Source organism: Sinocyclocheilus grahami, unplaced genomic scaffold, assembly GCF_001515645.1.
Source record: "Sinocyclocheilus grahami isolate Dianchi unplaced genomic scaffold, SAMN03320097.WGS_v1.1 scaffold1.1, whole genome shotgun sequence".
NCBI classification, from domain to species: domain Eukaryota; kingdom Metazoa; phylum Chordata; class Actinopteri; order Cypriniformes; family Cyprinidae; genus Sinocyclocheilus; species Sinocyclocheilus grahami.
In genome coordinates, this window is record NW_015505180.1 from 2,236,345 (window position 1) to 2,254,046 (window position 17,702).

Sequence of the window (17,702 nt, forward strand, 5' to 3'; positions counted from 1 at the left end):
AAAAAAAAGTTTGTGTTTTCAAAATAAAATAGTACCAATAAACAAAATTTAAATTCTAGGATATCATGATTTAATTGGCAAATGAGTCGCTCTCAGTCCAAACTCTTGCTGTTAAGGCAAAGTCGCGTTCGTATTTCATTATCACATTCAAGAAAATTCTCTACCATACATGTGTTACTCATTTCTTAAGAAAGGCAACCAGCAATGCAAACTTCCTTGACCAAATCAAATATTGTTGATTTAAAATACAGAATCATAACTGTGTCATAAAATAAGGCAAGCCATGTGTCAAAGTGCACATATATAAAAGCAAACATGGTACAAAACAAAAACGCAACTGCTGGATCAGACACCAGAGCAAGGGGAGATAAAAGCTTCTGTGGCTTTTGTTCTGAGTGTCTGTGTGTCATGGATCAAAAATCAGACGTTTCTTTGCACTATGACTGAATTAGAATCGGACTTGATGACATTACTGTACGCCAGGGGTGTCCTGCAGAGTTTAGCTCAAACTTGCCTCAACACACCTGCCGAGAAGTTTCTAGCATGCCTAGTATAACCTTGATTAGGTGGTTCAGGTGTGTTTAACTGGGGTTGGAGCTAAACTTTGCTGGACAGTGGCCCTCCAGGACCGAGTTTGGACACCCCTGCTGTACGCAATCACCGATAAATAAGCTAAAAATATTTGGGATTGACAAAAAAGCACTGGCTCGGACGTCAGCATCACAAACACCTATACAAACTGATAGTTGTACCACAAACTGAACCGTGAGCCAACGGCATCAAAGCACCCACAGGATGTGACATCACTGCACAGGAATGAGAGTGGCGCTTAAAATACACCGGGAATCAAAACAGCGGGCTTCCACAGAAACAATAATCAATCTCTTTTGTCTTGAGTGTAAAAATATAGCAATCACCAATAAATAAGCTAAAAATATTTGGGAGGGACAAAAAAGCACTGGCTCGGACGTCAGCATCACAAACACCTATACAAACTGATAGTGGTACCACAAACTGAACCGTGAGCCAACGGCATCAAAGCACCCACAGGATGTGACATCACTGCACAGGAATGAGAGTGGCGCTTAAAATACACCGGGAATCAAAACAGCGAGCTTCCACAGAAACAATAATCAATCTCTTTTGTCTTGAGTGTAAAAATATATTTACATATATTACTATTTTAATTCATCTACACAGGAAGAATATACTGAACATCTGATTATTGGCATAGCAGAACACAAAAATAAATGTTGGGTTTTCATTGTGCAGGTGCTGATCTGAGAAGTACCATAGTGAGTTTTCGCTCTCCTCGACGGTTGTGATGTTCCCCTCAGGTCAGAGTATATTATATTGGTCCCTCTGAGCAAAGCTGAAAGCCGAGTGGAGAGGAAGGGTCTGCAATTAGTCTGTGTTCCTCCTCGCTTTATCTTTCACTCGACAGAGCGGAGGCTCCAAAAACAAGAGTCCTCCAGAAGGTCTGTTCTTATTTCTGAGCCCATTAAATTGAGCTCTGTCTTGGATTTAGTAGCACTTCCGTCTCCTTTCTTGAGTCTGGGCTCCTCGCCACTAAAGGTCGGTCACTTTATTCTCTAATGCGGCGGCAATCTGCTGCAGTCTGAGGGTCAGCTGTTTGCTCTGGGCGGCAGGATCGTCCTCCAGCGATGAGATGATCTATGGATGGAGTGGCAAGAGACAGAAATTTGTACCGTTTACTTGTTGATCGCAAGAAAAAGAAAAAAAAGTGTACCAGAGTACTGTAAGTGTGCAGGTATGGAAATGGCTGGAGTTCAACACACATACTCTGATGTGTAATAACACCTACCCCATCGTAGTACTTGCTGGCATACTGATAAAGCTGGTGCAATGCAACCTGGGTATTCAACTTATCTGTATGAGACTGGAAAAAGATAAGGAGTTAAATTTGCCGTTTACAATAACATGCATGAAATAAAATGAAATACAATATAATCATACAAAAAATTACATAACATTTTAAAATTAAATAAAAATGAGAAAAATATAGAAATAAAACAAAATAAAAATGACAAAATAAAATAAACATGACAAAATCTAAAAGAGAAAATTACATAAAATCGAAGAAAAAAAACTACTAAAATAAAAATATACAAAAATTACACTAAATAAAATAAAAAAAATAAACATGAAAAAATATAAAAAATTAAAATCACAAAATATAAAACTGCATAATGCATAAAATACAATATGAACGTGAAATGATACATTTATTAATAAAACAAAATAAAATGCAAATTACATTAACTGACATTAACATTAACTGAAAATGACAAAACAAAAACATTTGGAAAATAATAAAATAAGATAATGAGAAAAAATTAAATGACAAAATAAAATAATAAAATACAAATTACATGAAATAAATTATAAACTTATAAACAAACTTACCCGTGAAACTTCTGCAAGGTGTGTGTTCATGTCTTGGTCACTGACTGGAACCATCTGACGGATGCCTTTATAATAACTGAAGAGCACAGAGAACATGAGTGTGGTGGTGGTGTTGTTTTTTCAACTGTGATAACACATGTACCAACTGATGAACAGAACAGAAACCTACTCATCAACCATCTTCTTGTAAGTGGAGATTTCCTTTGCATAAAGCAGCTTGTTGCTGGGAGACTCCTGTGAAGGAGAGATCAAGAGAGGAAACATGAAACAGAAAGCCAAGACGAAATTATAGGATTGATAAACTACAACTTCAACTCTTGCTGCTCACCCGGGTAAGTTTGTGCTCAGTCTTGGTGCAGGCGTCCATGAAGGTCTGGGCGATGACGGACAGAGAGGCGTCCACCACTTCAGTCACATGAACGTCAAAGATGAAGTGAGGGTTTTTCAAAATGTTCACCCAAAACCGGAGAGGCAGACTGAAGAAACAAACACACAGATCCATGTGCATTTATTTCTTTGCAGACGCATTCTTATTAAATGACTTGCAAGGACAAAACAAAACAAAACTATAATTGAACATTTAAAAAATGATTGTTAGTATCAACATTTACAGGTGGAATTAAAAACAAAATAGAATAAAATAATAAAATAAAATTTGTAGGACTGCAAAAATACAAATAATATATAAAATATCATATATAATTTAAATAAATATAAATAGTTTGAAGGACAGTCTACCAATAATTTCTTCAAACTACATTTTTTAAGATACTCAGGACACAAATGGAAGTAAAATATTAATATAAAAACTGCCCAGATTTGTCAGTAACACTAAAGACAAAATGAAAACCCAAGGTAAAACTTTTTTTTATCTCAAGTCTATCTTTTAAATTAAGCACAAAGTACCAATCAATTTAGCTTAATGAAGACAAGCTCAACAAACCCTCTACTGAATAGAAATGTCATTTTATTTTAAATGAGGCACTGCTTTTGTTTAAAGGTATCTAATAGCTTTATCTTCATTCCTCCAGAGCTGTTTTTTTTAAATCCCTTGATCTAATGCATGTATCAGCACCTCCTCATTCAATCAAAGAACATCATTTTTCAGAGAGAGAAAAAAAAGTAATCTCAGAGTTTGGAGTGAGATTTTAATATAACAACATCCCAACGGCCCTTTTGGGAAAGGAGTTGCGAGCGATCCATACAGAGTCAATACCAGAGTCCCGTTGGCCTCGAAACAAACCCTTGAAAACAAATCAAATCCTTTTTCGTGACTTACCCAGCAGTCACGGTTCTTCTGCAAAACAATAATGAGAGGAGTAATTTAATGGACCGCTGATGGGGATGGGGATGTGAAAGAGAAGTGTGCACTTCAAGCACGCTGATGCAGACTTCAGCTGTCAATCTCTCTGCTCATCGAACAAGACACACTGTGAATATTTTATCAGGGCTCAACAAAGCCTGCATAAGCATAAGTGAGTTTTCAAATCTCTGCTGCACAGGACGGTTTATTATTATGAGAACTGTAAAGTTGTGGTTAGTTATATGTGAACAAGTACCTAGTTATGAATAGATACTATTATAATTTGTCCCAAAAGTTAGGAAATGTGTTTTAATTCAATTAATTCATTGTGAACGTTAACTTTTTAATCGCAAGAGTTCATGGGTCAAGCCAGCATAAAATGCAGTACCATAATTGATGATAAATGAAAGACAAGTAAAGACGGATGGCTGTCACGTCTGTACATGTGAACTGTCGCGCTCGTGTGAATTCATGAAGCAGAAAGCTGGTTTTAGTCACAGAAAGAATGTCTGTCACTTTAAACAACCACCTCCTGCTGTGCACATATTGTGCAAAATAATAGTGGCATCCTACTGTATATGATACATTCATGCACAACACAGCTTTACTAACTAATGTAATGACACAGTTGCATTCATTCAGATAATGCTGAATCTAAATTTTAGGCTGCACTGATTATTTGTCATAATATAATATAATATAATAAAATATAATATAATATAATATTTGCAGTAAATTTACAATTAGTTATTATTATAATTATTAATAATATAATTAAATATATGTATTTATAATAATATATATATATATATATATATATTGTGTATAATAATAAACAAAATATTTTTAAATTAAATATAATTATTTGTTATTTAACTTCACAATATTATATAATATAGGCAGCAAATTAACTTTTTTCTTCTTTTTTTAGGACATTTTTAAAAAGTCTTTGCATTTTTTTCCCCATACAATGAAAGTTAAAAGGGTGAATTTACAGTTAATTATTATATTAAAAATTTAAATAATATATTTATAATACTATACAATAACATTTTTAAAAGGAAACCTTTGTCATTTAACTATAATATAATATAATATAATATAATACAAGAGCCCAATGTTGTTTCGTACTCCACTGAATTTCACTGTATAATAATAATTTTAAGAGAGAAAAAAAAACAGCTTCTTTAAAAAAAATTCCATTTTTAAATGAACTGTCCCTTTAAGTGTTTCATACCTGTTAGTCTTCCATATGTGGATGGTCTCCTCATCAACGTTGTCATGTTTTTGTGCTTGTTCGTCCAGGAAGTCAAAGAAATACTTGACTGCAGGAGGAACCACGGTCCCAGAACACAACACATTGCGGAAGAAATCATCCACAAACTGCTGCAGCGTGCCCTGTAACACAAGCACATCACAGTGCATCACTATCTAATTCAATTTCCAATTCAATTCATGTGAATGAATACAAACATTTCAAATGTAAGTAAATATCCAGTCTAACCCACCTTCATATAGAGGAGTCTGGTCAGGTAAATCTCAGTGATGGCTTTCGTCGTGGCCTTGTCTTTCATACTCCTTCTCTTTGATTTCACTTCATCCAACTCATCTGCCGGTCTCACCAGGTGAAATACTTTATCATCCTCCAGCAAAGCATTTCCTGTTCATCACAAAACAAGCACATTTGAAAGACTGATTGCTCTTCCTGTTTGGAGAACAGTTATTTTAGGCATACTCGAGCAGCCCATTAGTCTGGGTTCAGTTCTAGTTCACTGTCTATTTAGTGCGCCAGCAGATTTGAGCCATTCTGTTTTTCCATCATTAAGGACTGTCAATATGTTTAGACTATTAAGGGGGATCAATTAGAAGCAATGCACTGGTGTCATTAAAATACAACTGGAGTAGTTTAAGACTTAACTGAAAGTCACTAACTTTCTTCATGGTTGTCTTGGTTCTGGTAGAAAGACTGCTGGGTGTGCAGAACTCGGGACAAGACCAGGGTGGCACCATTCCTCACCTAATACACACAAACAAAAATATAGCACAACATATATTCATTTTAATTAAGCAAGGAATAATATGAAATCACACAAAGTGATCTACAACCAGAGAGAATTTTTTAAAAATTAAAAAAAAATTTTTTGAATTAAACATAAAATAAAGCCAGTAATTGAATAAAACAAAATACACACATAAAAATTTTTAATAAATAAAATAAAAATCTGTGATCAAATAAAATTAAATATACTGTATGTTTTATATACTTTGGCCACAAATAAAGTAAAATATTAATAAAAACTGCCAGGCTTGTCAGTAACACTAAAGACAAGATGAAAACCCAAGGTGAATTGGTTTGTGTATAACTTAAAACGGAGTAAATTATACTTAATATTGCACTGTTTATATTAATTTATTTTTTTCTAAATAATGGATTGACTCTGAAATCCAAGTCTACTTGTAAAATTAGGAACAGAGTACAAATGAATAAAATAAAACATAATAAAAATTGAGCACAGAGTACCAGCCAATATAAACAAACAATCAAATAAATAAATCCCTGTGATGAAATAAAATAAATGATTGAAATAAGTTTATCAAAATCAAACAATTTTAATTAACTGACAGTAATAGCACAGTGAAATGTGCTCGTCAAGAGAACATTAATCAGAACATAAAATGTCATTACTTTCAATACACTGTGAGTGTTTATGTGTGTATCCATGTGTAAATATGCACTCACATTGTAATGGGCCAGTGTGTTGATTCGTTTCCATCTTCCCTCCTTCTGTGATGTCAAATCCAGATCGGACAGGATCTGCCCTGTAGAGCCAGGACGCCACTCTGTGGCAAGAAAAGAAATTACGTCTTACAACACAGTCAGAGAGAGAAAAAACAACAAGCTTGGCACAGCATTACACTTGACAACCTGAGAAGAACAAAATCCCTGGCTGGTTTTTCTCTACACTCCTTCATTTAACCAGATTTATCTGTCTGATGGATGATGCGAGACATCGGCTTTAACAATTCAGCACATTTAGAAGAACAACTCATTAAGAACTGCATGAGTGCCGACCGACATGCACAAGATCCCACCATTAATCAAACCGCTCTCTGTTCAGAATCGAGTCTTCCTCCAGTAATTTTAAATGCAGTGCATTGTTAATAAAAAGAGCTATTTATGCGTGTTACTTTCATAAAGTTGGAAGCTTTTGGAAATTTCCCTGCCGTAATGAATCAAATGCAGCTGGCCAAGTCTAACCAAGTGCGACGCTGTCCACCGTGGGTCTCTGGGAGTAGGGCAGATTCCTGTACACCTGTTCGATGATCTTCTCCTTCACTTGGGAGATGGAGTCACAGTTCAGGACTTTGACAGGGGTCACATCGGGACCTTCGCCGTGAACCAACACCTGCAGGGTCTAGAGAGTTCAAACATGCTTTAGTTTACTGATACCAACTGTACAAAGATCACCACACCAAATACACAATTAGACTGAACAAACTGTTAGAGGCAAGAATCACCAATTACAAGTCAATTACTTCAGCGTAAATCTTGGTTGCATGAGAAATTCAACAAAATTAGAGAGCATTTGTTTGTTTTCCCAGATCTCATGATTCTTTTTCCTCCGAGTGGTTTCCTCCAGCGGATAATGGCTGCTCAGTCCCAGAGGAGCAGTGTTACGCTCGTGAATGAGATTACAGACTCACTGCTGGCCAATAAAAGGTGTTAGGAGAACAATGATGGACACACTAACACTGTCTCCGCTTTCCCGAGTCTCTCTTACAGCGAGACCCATTCTGTATTAACAAGCTTTCTCTTGAATAGGTCCCTTACTGACCATTTCTACAAAGAAACCATCTTTGTACAGTCTTTGTAGACACATAAGCCGTAAACAGACATGCCACACACTTCAAAACCAAGTTTGGATGCTAAAATGTGTCTTACGGGTAAGAAATTATACTGAAAACCACTAGTACTCACCAAAATGGTGTACTCCACATCATCCCCTAGAAGTCCGGTGTCGTTCAGCGTGTATTTGGCTTTCTTCATCTTGGCATCAACTGGACCTTTTTCCACCTGGTGTTTAATGGCCTTAAAGAGCTTATAGAGCGGCTCACCGGCTGAGTCCTGTGAAAAACACATTAGTCAGCCTTCACAGCTAGAAAACAATTTCTGCAATTCTATTCATAGCATAACTGCTCACCTTTAGGAACTGGTAGAGACATATGGACATCCAGTTACACAACATCCTCTCCACAACCGTCTCGGACCTAAACAGGAAACATAGGCCGATGATTTAATTTGTCAGTACATGCAATACCTTAAAAATGGCTTTAACTATTGTCTCACGTCCTGATAAATTACAATCTTCATTTGAACGATCCTGACACTGATTGCTTGAAATCCCCAAAAATATATTTTCTCAAAGTCTCATTTCACTGAATCACAAAACTTTCTATAGACTCCTAGAGCACAGCATGCCAAAACATACAATTCAATCTTCTTTTGAACGATCCTGACATCGATGCTTGACATCCCCCAAAAAATCTTTTCTCAATGTCTAATCTCAGTGGTGGCACTAAACCACAAAGCTTTCTATAGACTCCTCGAGCATACAACGCAACCTGAACGATTCACAAACAACTGACTCTTATGAGTGGTTTTGTTTAATGAATGGTTCCAAAAGTCATGTTGCCAGTCTGAAACACAGCCCTGTATAATTTACAGCATCAGCATAGAGAACATTTCTCTCTATGTAAGAATACGTAAGCAAATGGATATTATAACTAAAATATACCTGAATAAATCTACGTCAAATCAAAACAGGAATCAAACTGAATTAAGAGCTTGTGAATCAGAATCAAATTGAATCAGGAACGATCTACTAAAGTGTTCTGACTGAGTGGTTTCAGCAATTGCAAAGCTGTTTCTAGGGTGTTTAATGTGGTTGATAGGTGGTTGTTTACTAGCATAAACCAAAAGGGCCAAGTCTATGATATTCTGGTCCAAAGTCCAGGAATTATTTATCCGTATGCAAGTATGACTGCATAGAAATGTTAAAGCTAAGTATGAGCAACAATAATGGCAAATTATGTGAATTTGTTATGTAGTTGGTTCTGACCTGCGGAGCATGAGTTTAGGGTTCTTGCTGTGGACATATTCCTCCATCAGCTCCAGCAGGAGGGTTCTCATGATGTCTGTGTAGTACTCCAGCTTGCCATGTAGTGCCACCATCAACAAGGAAGCAAAGTAAACCTTATTCCTAGCATTGAACTCCTGCCTGCCCTCCAGGGTACGTATGAACTAAAGCACAAAGACATGAATACATAAGTCAGCTTATACATCAAATCCAGTAGTACGTAGACATGTCAACAGAGCAATTTTATTAGGTTGAGGTTGAGGATCTCACATTGATGAGGAAGGTTTTGCTGTTCAGGAGATTAGAGAACTGGTTGAGCGCCTGGTCTACGATGGCTCTGCGGGATTCTGGGATGTCCAGCTTACCGGTGATCATGACATCTTTGGCTCCATCTTTGGAGGGCAGGAAGAAAACGCGGTTGGTGTAGTTCTTGTAGTCCAGGAATGGGATTCGAGCTTCATTCAGATCACTAGTGTGGTCCTCCATCTCTATCATAAGATCTAAGAAACACAGAGAGTTAAGTGTCATATACAAGTTGAAGCTTTCAGAATTACAAAACCCATCCTTGCTCTTTTAACAACTTGCCTAAACAGGAAATATTTGCTGACAAATAAAAATGCCATAAACTATATGAGAAGCAGGAACATCTCACTTGTGAACTCTTTTTTACAGCGATCACGGACACTCTCTTCTAAATTCGCCAGCTGATTTTTGATCTTCTCATACTCTCGTTCAGCCTGCTGGCTTTTCCTCCTGCACACATGCAAACACAAACATTATTTTTAAAATTTCCTTGAATCTAATTTACTTCTAAATTGCTGCAGATTATTTTTTAAATTAATTATTTATTACTTTTAATGATAGTACAGAGAAAGAGGACAGTAAATGCAGATCATAGGTTTATTTGCTGTTCTGTCTTTGTACATTTTAATTTATGGCTTTATTATTTTTATCTACTTAATTGACTGATTATTACTGATTATTAATTTGATTAAATACAATATCTGTTTTAGAGAGAGAGGAAAGGGAATCTAGATAATAAGTTTATTTGCTGTTGACAATCAGAGTGCACTTCAATTTGTTTTGATTTTCTTGTATTTAATCCACTGATTTATCTATTATCTGTTTACTTTTTTAATTTATTTACCTTTTTTAATGTATTTTTTATTGATATTAGAAAGAGAGGACAAGAAATGATGGAGGGAATGAGACCGTATTGAAAGAAGGAAAAAAACACTTGAGCAATATGTCTGATGCGCTACTTTGAAATTAAAGTTATTAAGTTCACATTATTACATAGTCTGGTGAACTCAGAGGCTTGTTACCTGTAGCAATAGATCGACACTGCAATGAAGAGGACCATGGGAATGAGAACAGCAGGAATGATGATGTAAAGAGGAACCTCGTATTTCCTCTCAAAGCGAACAGAGCCGACATTCCACTCTCCGTTTCCGAATATGATCTGAAAAAGACAAGAAACGTTGAACACAGGGTAAAACCAGTGAGAATAAGTGGGATTAAAAATTGAAGAGAGCAATTTCTGACCATCAGCTCCATAGCCTCTGAGCTGGTGTCTCTGCGGTGGCGTCTGGAGGTGGATTTCGGAGGGTTGGAGGGGGCCACGAGGAACAGCTTATCGTCCTCCAGGATCGTCACCGCGCATGACACATCGCCCACAAACGCCTGGGCCTCTTTGGCAGTCATGGCTTTAGAAAAACCTTTACCCTGCATCAGAGAAAAGCAATGAAGCAGTGATTTTTTTTTTTAAAGAATATTCAGCCGTTACAGAAACGAAAGTCCCTTTAAGGCATAGCTTTTTATTTCATATTTTTCTAAGAGGCATCCAAAATCTGTCATTAGCAAAAACACTTGCATGAACGCTGATGATGCTGTTTTCCGTGATGGCTTTATCTGTCAGCATATCAAACGAGGGGTCTTGATGGTAAACAAAGTCCGTCAAGTTCTCCACCAAGTTGTCCAGCTGGATGATCGTTCTTAAGGACTGGTTTATGTATGTCTTGTTCACAGCTGGAGAGAGGAACTCCAATATGGTTTCGCTCTTGTTGCTAAATTCTTGAACGAACTGCGGGAAAGAAAACAAGTTAGTTTATCTCTGTATAAAACACATTTCACAAATGTCTGAGCACTAAAAAAGAAATAAGACAGCAGGCTGTCAGCTGCGTGATGAATGTTGCTTATTAACATTAAGAGAAGTGAGACGGAGGAAAGGAAATATTAGGTAGATGCAGACAGAAGAGAGAGAGAGAGAGGAAACTCCTCAGCTTGAAACTGAGCAATGGGTTTTTACATCCAGACATTTGATCAAAAAAAGGAAATTACATAAAAATGAAATGCTGACATTTCTTAAGAGCCAATAAATAACATCTGACAGAACAAAAATAGGAAACCTGAAGATTTCAAATGAAAGCACAAGCGACATTGAGTAAGTAAATAAGAACTTACATTTCAACCTTTTCAAAGTTATCGTATGGCTTCAAAAGACTCTGAATACAGAGCACAATTTGTTTAGGCTATATTTATGGTGCTTTTTAAAAATCCATTTTGAAGCCTGTGGTCACTACAAATTGGAAAATAACCGTTTGCTTTTTGTGCTCCATGGACAAATAACATCTAGTGTTATTTTAGTATTAATTTTAAACTATAATAACAGACATTAGAATTTTAAATCATATATTTTTTTATATTTTCAGTTTTCATTTTAAATGTAGTTTGTTTTAGCAATTTTATGGGCTTTTGTCATTTTTATTAGCTATAGTTTTTTTTTCTTTCTATTTAGCTTAAATTTTTTTGTTGTTGTTTTTGTTTCAAAAATGTTAGTACTTCAACATACTTTTTTTTAGTTAGTTGCCAAAACAAAATTTCTAATTTAATAATTTTAATTAATTAATTATTTATTCATTTGAATCTAATATTTATATTTTATTTTGCTCACTGTAAGCGACCACAAACTTTACCACAGAAGGGTCCAAAAATGATCATTACAAACATTACACGCACCTCCACGTTGCTAGACTTGTGACTGAACTCGTCAGAAGAGGGCAGCACTCGCATGGTGGCTCTCTGCACCTGATCAAATCCAGATCCCATCACTATGATCTTACGACCTCCGCTGAAAACACACAAACATACAGGCAGACATGTAATACTTATGTACACAGCCCTATATTCTCACCCCTGAACCATTAAATACATGTAGAAATATTATTTGTGATCATATTTTCAAAGACATGGCATTCAAACTTTGAAATGCCCAATAGTGAGGCTGTATGTGTGAGCGAGGCTTAAAAATTGACTTACCAAACAAAGCTGGCCCGTGGGGTATAATCTGTAACTTTGGGATTGGTTGAGTATTCGAATCCGCTGACTTCTTTGGAAGTGTCCTTGCCGTACTTTACAATAACGGGAAACTTATCTGAAGGAATCTTCGGTCCTTTATATAGGCCTGTCATGCAGGTGATCTCCTGACCAAATGTCAACCTGCACGTTTAAAAAAACATAACGACACGATCAGAACTGGACAAAGATAAATCAAATCTGCTTTCTTACACCTAGTTACTCACACTTTACACGGCTCTCTGTCCACTGTGATGCTGATATCATCTATACTAGCCGTGTCTAGGTCCTGTCCCGTGATAGTGATGACAGTTCCTCCAGCAGCTGGGCCTTTAGAGGGGGACACAGCCTTTGGGAAAGGATCCTGGGGGGCGGGGGACAAAAAAAATTATAAAAAATTTGTTAACATTTCCTCACTCACAGCTCCAATAATAGCTTTTTTTTTTTTTTTACATCAGTCTAGCTTTATAAAACATTAATAAGGCTATGCTCACACAGTCAGTGGAAGAAAACATAAAATGAATGTCTGAAAATATATACGGTTCAAAAGTTTAGGGTTACTAAGATTTTTAAAAGATCATGTGACACTGAAGGCTGGAATAATGGTTGCTGACAATTCAGCTTTGCATAACTGGAATAAATTACACTTTTTAAGAAAACAGTCACTTGAAATTTAAATAACATTACTGTTTTTAATCATTTTTTTAATTAAATAAATGCAACTTTGCTGAACATAAGATTTTAAAAATCAAAAATACAATATCAGTTTCAATCGTACAACAGAAGTCTATCCTACTGAAAACTCTTGTGTTATGAATACTGGTGTGCTTTCAACTTAAAATAGCATTAAAAATTTAATAAAATATATAATAACTTTTAAAATGTGACTTATTTCCGATTTAAACTGAATATTCTGTTTGAAAACTAAAGAAAAATAAATAAATGAATAACTAAATAAAAAAATACATAAATATATAAACTACTTAAAAGTATATTTTAAAGAATGAAAACACAACTTTTCCTATTAGCCTGGAATATTTCTTAAATATTTCTTAAATAAACTTTAAGTAGCAAGATTTCCTTGGTCAACCATCAAACATTATGCTGGTTAACATCATTGGAATTCCTCTGTGTTTAAGCTGGTCTTTTCAGGTGGGCAATTTACTTAAAATTTACATAGAGAAAGGCAAAAAGGATTGAGGAAAATAAACAGCCATAAAGGACTCATCATAGAGAAAGCATTTACCCTGTAAGTGAATAACACCTGCGATTGTCCTGTTCTCCCTCCTTCCACCTCCACTTCCACTGGCCCGACAAGGCTGCGCTCATTGGGCAGGTCTTCAGGAGGTGCTGAGGGGAAAGGCCCAATCTCACACACAACACTGAAAAAAACATGGGTAGAACTGAATGATAAGCTAAACGGCTCTTTCTAACATACAACATGTGTTTTAAATGCTCTACACAACCAAAGTTACAAATAAACACCACTGTACAAAAGTTTGGGCTCAGTAAGATTTTGAGAGTACGTCTGTTAGCTCACCAAGGCTGTACAGTAAAAATGTGAAATATTATAAAGTAACTGTTTTCTATATTATATATTTTAAAATGTAATTTATTCTTTTAATGGCAAAGCTGAATTTTCAGCAGCTATTCCTCCAGTCTTAAGATCCTTCAAAAATCATTCTAATATATCGATTTTGTGCTCAAGAAACATTTCTTATGACGTTGGAAACAGTGCCGCTAAATATTTTTGTGGAAACCACAATTCATTTTTGCATGGTTCTTTTACATTTATTCGAAATAGAAATATTTGGTAACTTTAAATGTCTTTACTGTTACTTTTGATTAATATAATGTTACCTTGTTGCATAAAAGTAATAATTAATTTTTTTTAAATCCTACTGACCCCACATTTTTGAATGGAACCGTATATGCTGTGATACCGCATTCATCTAATATGGCAGTCATGCTGTACCTGGTACTGACGGAGTATCTCTCCGGCTGATGAGTACATGGCACTCCAGCTATGGTGATTCTCTTAATGTCCTCCTGCTTGATGCCCAAGTTAGAGCCTTTTATAGTGACAGAGATCTGTCCCTTCATCGGCCCATACCGAGGAACAATCTGGAATGAAAGCAGAACAGCACAGTTTATAGAGGCCTATACTACTCAAAACCATATAATAGAGAGTTAAAAAGATCACCCATAACCATTGTGCCCTTGAGTGATCCAGCTGCTTTGGAGAAAATCATTTGCCAGATGACAAATAATAAAACACCATCAGGCGCAGGCGGTGTGATCATTAGAGTCTCAGATGGATTCAACAAAACACTACAGTGAGAGACTGAGTTTGTGACTACCAGCGCAGCCATCTATATATCATTTAGGCATGAGAAATGGAGAATAGGATGAAAAGAAATGGTGTTTTCTAGTGAAGACGAAGAATAGAAATTTATGAAGTGCTTTTGAACCAGGAATGGTGAGATTGATAATAGCTGATTTCAGGCCAATGAGATATTCTTGGATGCATTTTGAGCTTAGCTTGAAGTGTGACCGAGTCTAGTGTTAGCAAAGTTTAAAATAGGGTCGAGCAACAGTATCGAGCAAAGAAAGACAAGAATTGTCCTCACGTCAGTGATCTTTGGAGGAGGACACTGCTTCAGCTCCTGGTCGCACAGGTCTCTGTAGATGCAGGATTTTGTGGTGTCGCACCAAACGCAGTTATACTTCTGATCAGCGTTCTTACACAGACTGCAGTCCTCACGTCTAACCGAACAGTTGTAGAGCACCACTGGGTAGAAAAATGGAGGAAACAAAACAACTCACAGAACTGACACTAAATTCATCATCTGTAGAAAAACATGCTTTTAAAAAAAAAGTCAAAAAAAGTTCCTCAAGTCTTTTTGTTTTGTAGAGAAATAAACATTTAATTAAACTGCTGTTTATCACTATGTTTTCGGAAATTGTGAGTTATGCACATTAGGCTGTTTATTGTTGTATGTGGTGATTTATTAGTCAGATTTAGCGCAAAGATTTTTGATGCTGTAAACAAACTGTCCAAATGAAATCTTCCTTTTTTGTGGCCGATAAACACTGCTCAGAGTAGGCTGGCAGTTATATATTTTAAAAGATATTGGCTTTACTGTTATGCTATTACTACATTTAAGTAATACGTTCCGGCACAGCTTAGCGTAGCTTAAAGGGATATGTTTAGTTCATGTTTAGCAGATGAGCACTTTCAAAAATAACATCTTCCAGTTAAAAAATGCACATCAAATAGACACCTGGGTGACGTGCTTATGCTAGCTACATGCTATTAATACTTAGGTAGTTAAAAGGGATAGTTCACCCAAAAATTTAAACTATTTGATTTTCAGAAATGCAGTTTTCAAAGTGTTCATCTGCTAAACATGTCTAAAACATCCCTAGTTGGATATAAAAACAAGATTCAGGTGATCAGTCCCCAAGATGCCAATGATATACAGTATAACATATGCTAATCTGCTTATTTTAAGAGGTTTATCAGATGTTTATACACAACCTTTCCACATCTTGACGATCCACATGTTTACTGCAGCTTCTGTAAACTATGATGATGAAAATTCATTTAAATGTACCTCTGAGGGTGCTGTCAATCTTCCTGTCCGTGATTTTATCCTTTATGTAGAACGTCACATTCACCTCTGGCTCCTTGTCATATTCAAACTGGCATAAAAATAGTAGAAAGTGTCATTAAACACACACACAGATACAGACAAACACATCACTGCATCTGGAACAACTGTGTGCTGCAGAAAATTCTCCCCTGCCAAAGTGATGTCTTTGTGTTTGTTACGCCCACAGAGGACTGAGCCCTACACACACGTGCAGCTCAATAGCTGTGAATGCCATATTGGTTGGTGCTCAAACTCCAGAAACAAATCAATGTGTGAACAGAGAAGTAGCGAGTGAGGGAGACATAATAGGAAGAATACGATTGGAGCATACTGACCTCAAATCCCTCAAATCTGTACTTTGACCCATCAGCCTCCACAGTCACCTCGCCCACCTGTTTCATGAGCTCAGTGCCGATCTGAAAGGTTCTGACCTGAGAGAGATGAAGAAAGAGTAATGCCGTTTATGCAGACTCTAATAACAGGCATTTTACTATAAAAAATAATGCTGACAAATTGCCTCACTGAGATATTGGGTAAATATATTTCTTTATTGCATCTTCATTGCTCTCTGAAATATTTGATTCTGATTGGTCGATGGTTATGGTTCTGTGATAAATTATGTAGCTTTGGCAAGTAATATATGAGGTGATACAAGAGACATCACACTAGCAAAAAAATTTGGAAATTCCTCAACAGTACAACAGGCCCTATTTTACAAACTTTTCTTTTAGTGTAAAATCATTTGAATTTAATTAAATCAATATCTCACATCAATTTATGTACAGTATTCAGTAAGCATAATGCCAAAATGTCCAACTGATACACATTATTATTTACATATCTTTAAAAAAAAAAAAAAAACTTAAGGATATTTTCCCTGCATACATTTTATACATTAATATACTAAACATAACAAAAACACAATGTACAATAAGAAGTAATGCATGCATTTTACCCAATATTCATCCAAATTTTTGCCCTGAAATTGGATGGGGGTTTTAATTCCAACAGGAATAAGCAGGGGTTCTGGGATCTCAAACTGAGGACACCTGTCATCCTGCAAGAATCATAAAAAAAAATCAATTAAAACTGTTATTATTCCTCTTTTGTCACCAAAGATGATGGCTTGCCATATATTAAAGCATAAACAGTCATATTAATTTATATACGCATACATTCATCCTAATATGACTCACCTGCATGTGTTGAATGATATGATCACCCTTGACAGTGTCATCTCTATCACTGCATGTGTGATCCTGAATATTCCATTGGCAGCCCCAATTACTGGTCACACATGCAATGCATCTGCAGAACACAAAACCGGCCAATCAAAAGACAAATCTAAATAAATGCTACATGGAGTACACCTTTTTAAAAACACTGCCTGATACTCACGGAGTATTCTCCGATCTTTTCACCACGGCTGCACAGTTGTAGAACTCAAACGCACTAGATGCCACTTCAACACCATCATTTACCATGATCTTCACTGGCACTGCCACAAAATCTACACACATGCACATGGGGAATGGGAATCATATAGGCTTTTAAGGCAGTAGTAATTCATACAGCCAGTTCTGAATTTTTTGAGCTTAAGAGGTGCTAGATAAACCAAGGTCATGGGTTCGATTCCCAAGGAAAGCATAGCCTGATAAAAGCTTTTGTAACTCTAAAATCATGGGAAATAGGAATCATATTAGTTTTTAGGCAAGAGCATTTAATATGGTCAATACTGAACTTCTAGGGCTCAATAGGTGCTAGATACGCCAAGGTTATGGGTTTGATTCCCAAGGAAAGGAGGACCTTATAAAAGTTTTCTGT

General features: G+C 36.2%; 1 protein-coding gene across 1 annotated transcript in view; it reads right to left on the minus strand.

Annotated features, from left to right (window-relative positions):
• Positions 1-915: 915 nt before the first annotated feature.
• Positions 916-17,702, minus strand: part of LOC107583013 (plexin-B2-like) — a 105,220-nt gene continuing 88,433 nt past the window's right edge. Inside the window, exons 9-37 of the mRNA XM_016269115.1 lie at positions 17,277-17,388; positions 17,075-17,186; positions 16,834-16,935; positions 16,214-16,309; positions 15,840-15,927; positions 14,853-15,013; positions 14,198-14,346; positions 13,469-13,604; positions 12,450-12,586; positions 12,187-12,366; positions 11,887-11,998; positions 10,742-10,951; positions 10,414-10,593; positions 10,194-10,330; positions 9,521-9,621; positions 9,139-9,368; positions 8,851-9,032; positions 7,933-7,999; positions 7,710-7,856; positions 6,990-7,146; positions 6,471-6,571; positions 5,663-5,747; positions 5,239-5,390; positions 4,968-5,128; positions 2,756-2,903; positions 2,597-2,661; positions 2,428-2,503; positions 1,826-1,900; positions 916-1,674 (exon numbers count right to left, since the gene is read on the minus strand). Of these exons, the coding sequence (XP_016124601.1) occupies positions 1,570-1,674; positions 1,826-1,900; positions 2,428-2,503; positions 2,597-2,661; positions 2,756-2,903; positions 4,968-5,128; positions 5,239-5,390; positions 5,663-5,747; positions 6,471-6,571; positions 6,990-7,146; positions 7,710-7,856; positions 7,933-7,999; positions 8,851-9,032; positions 9,139-9,368; positions 9,521-9,621; positions 10,194-10,330; positions 10,414-10,593; positions 10,742-10,951; positions 11,887-11,998; positions 12,187-12,366; positions 12,450-12,586; positions 13,469-13,604; positions 14,198-14,346; positions 14,853-15,013; positions 15,840-15,927; positions 16,214-16,309; positions 16,834-16,935; positions 17,075-17,186; positions 17,277-17,388 (3,764 nt within the window). The 3' untranslated portion in view covers positions 916-1,569. The remainder of the gene's footprint in view (positions 1,675-1,825; positions 1,901-2,427; positions 2,504-2,596; positions 2,662-2,755; positions 2,904-4,967; positions 5,129-5,238; positions 5,391-5,662; positions 5,748-6,470; positions 6,572-6,989; positions 7,147-7,709; positions 7,857-7,932; positions 8,000-8,850; positions 9,033-9,138; positions 9,369-9,520; positions 9,622-10,193; positions 10,331-10,413; positions 10,594-10,741; positions 10,952-11,886; positions 11,999-12,186; positions 12,367-12,449; positions 12,587-13,468; positions 13,605-14,197; positions 14,347-14,852; positions 15,014-15,839; positions 15,928-16,213; positions 16,310-16,833; positions 16,936-17,074; positions 17,187-17,276; positions 17,389-17,702) is intronic.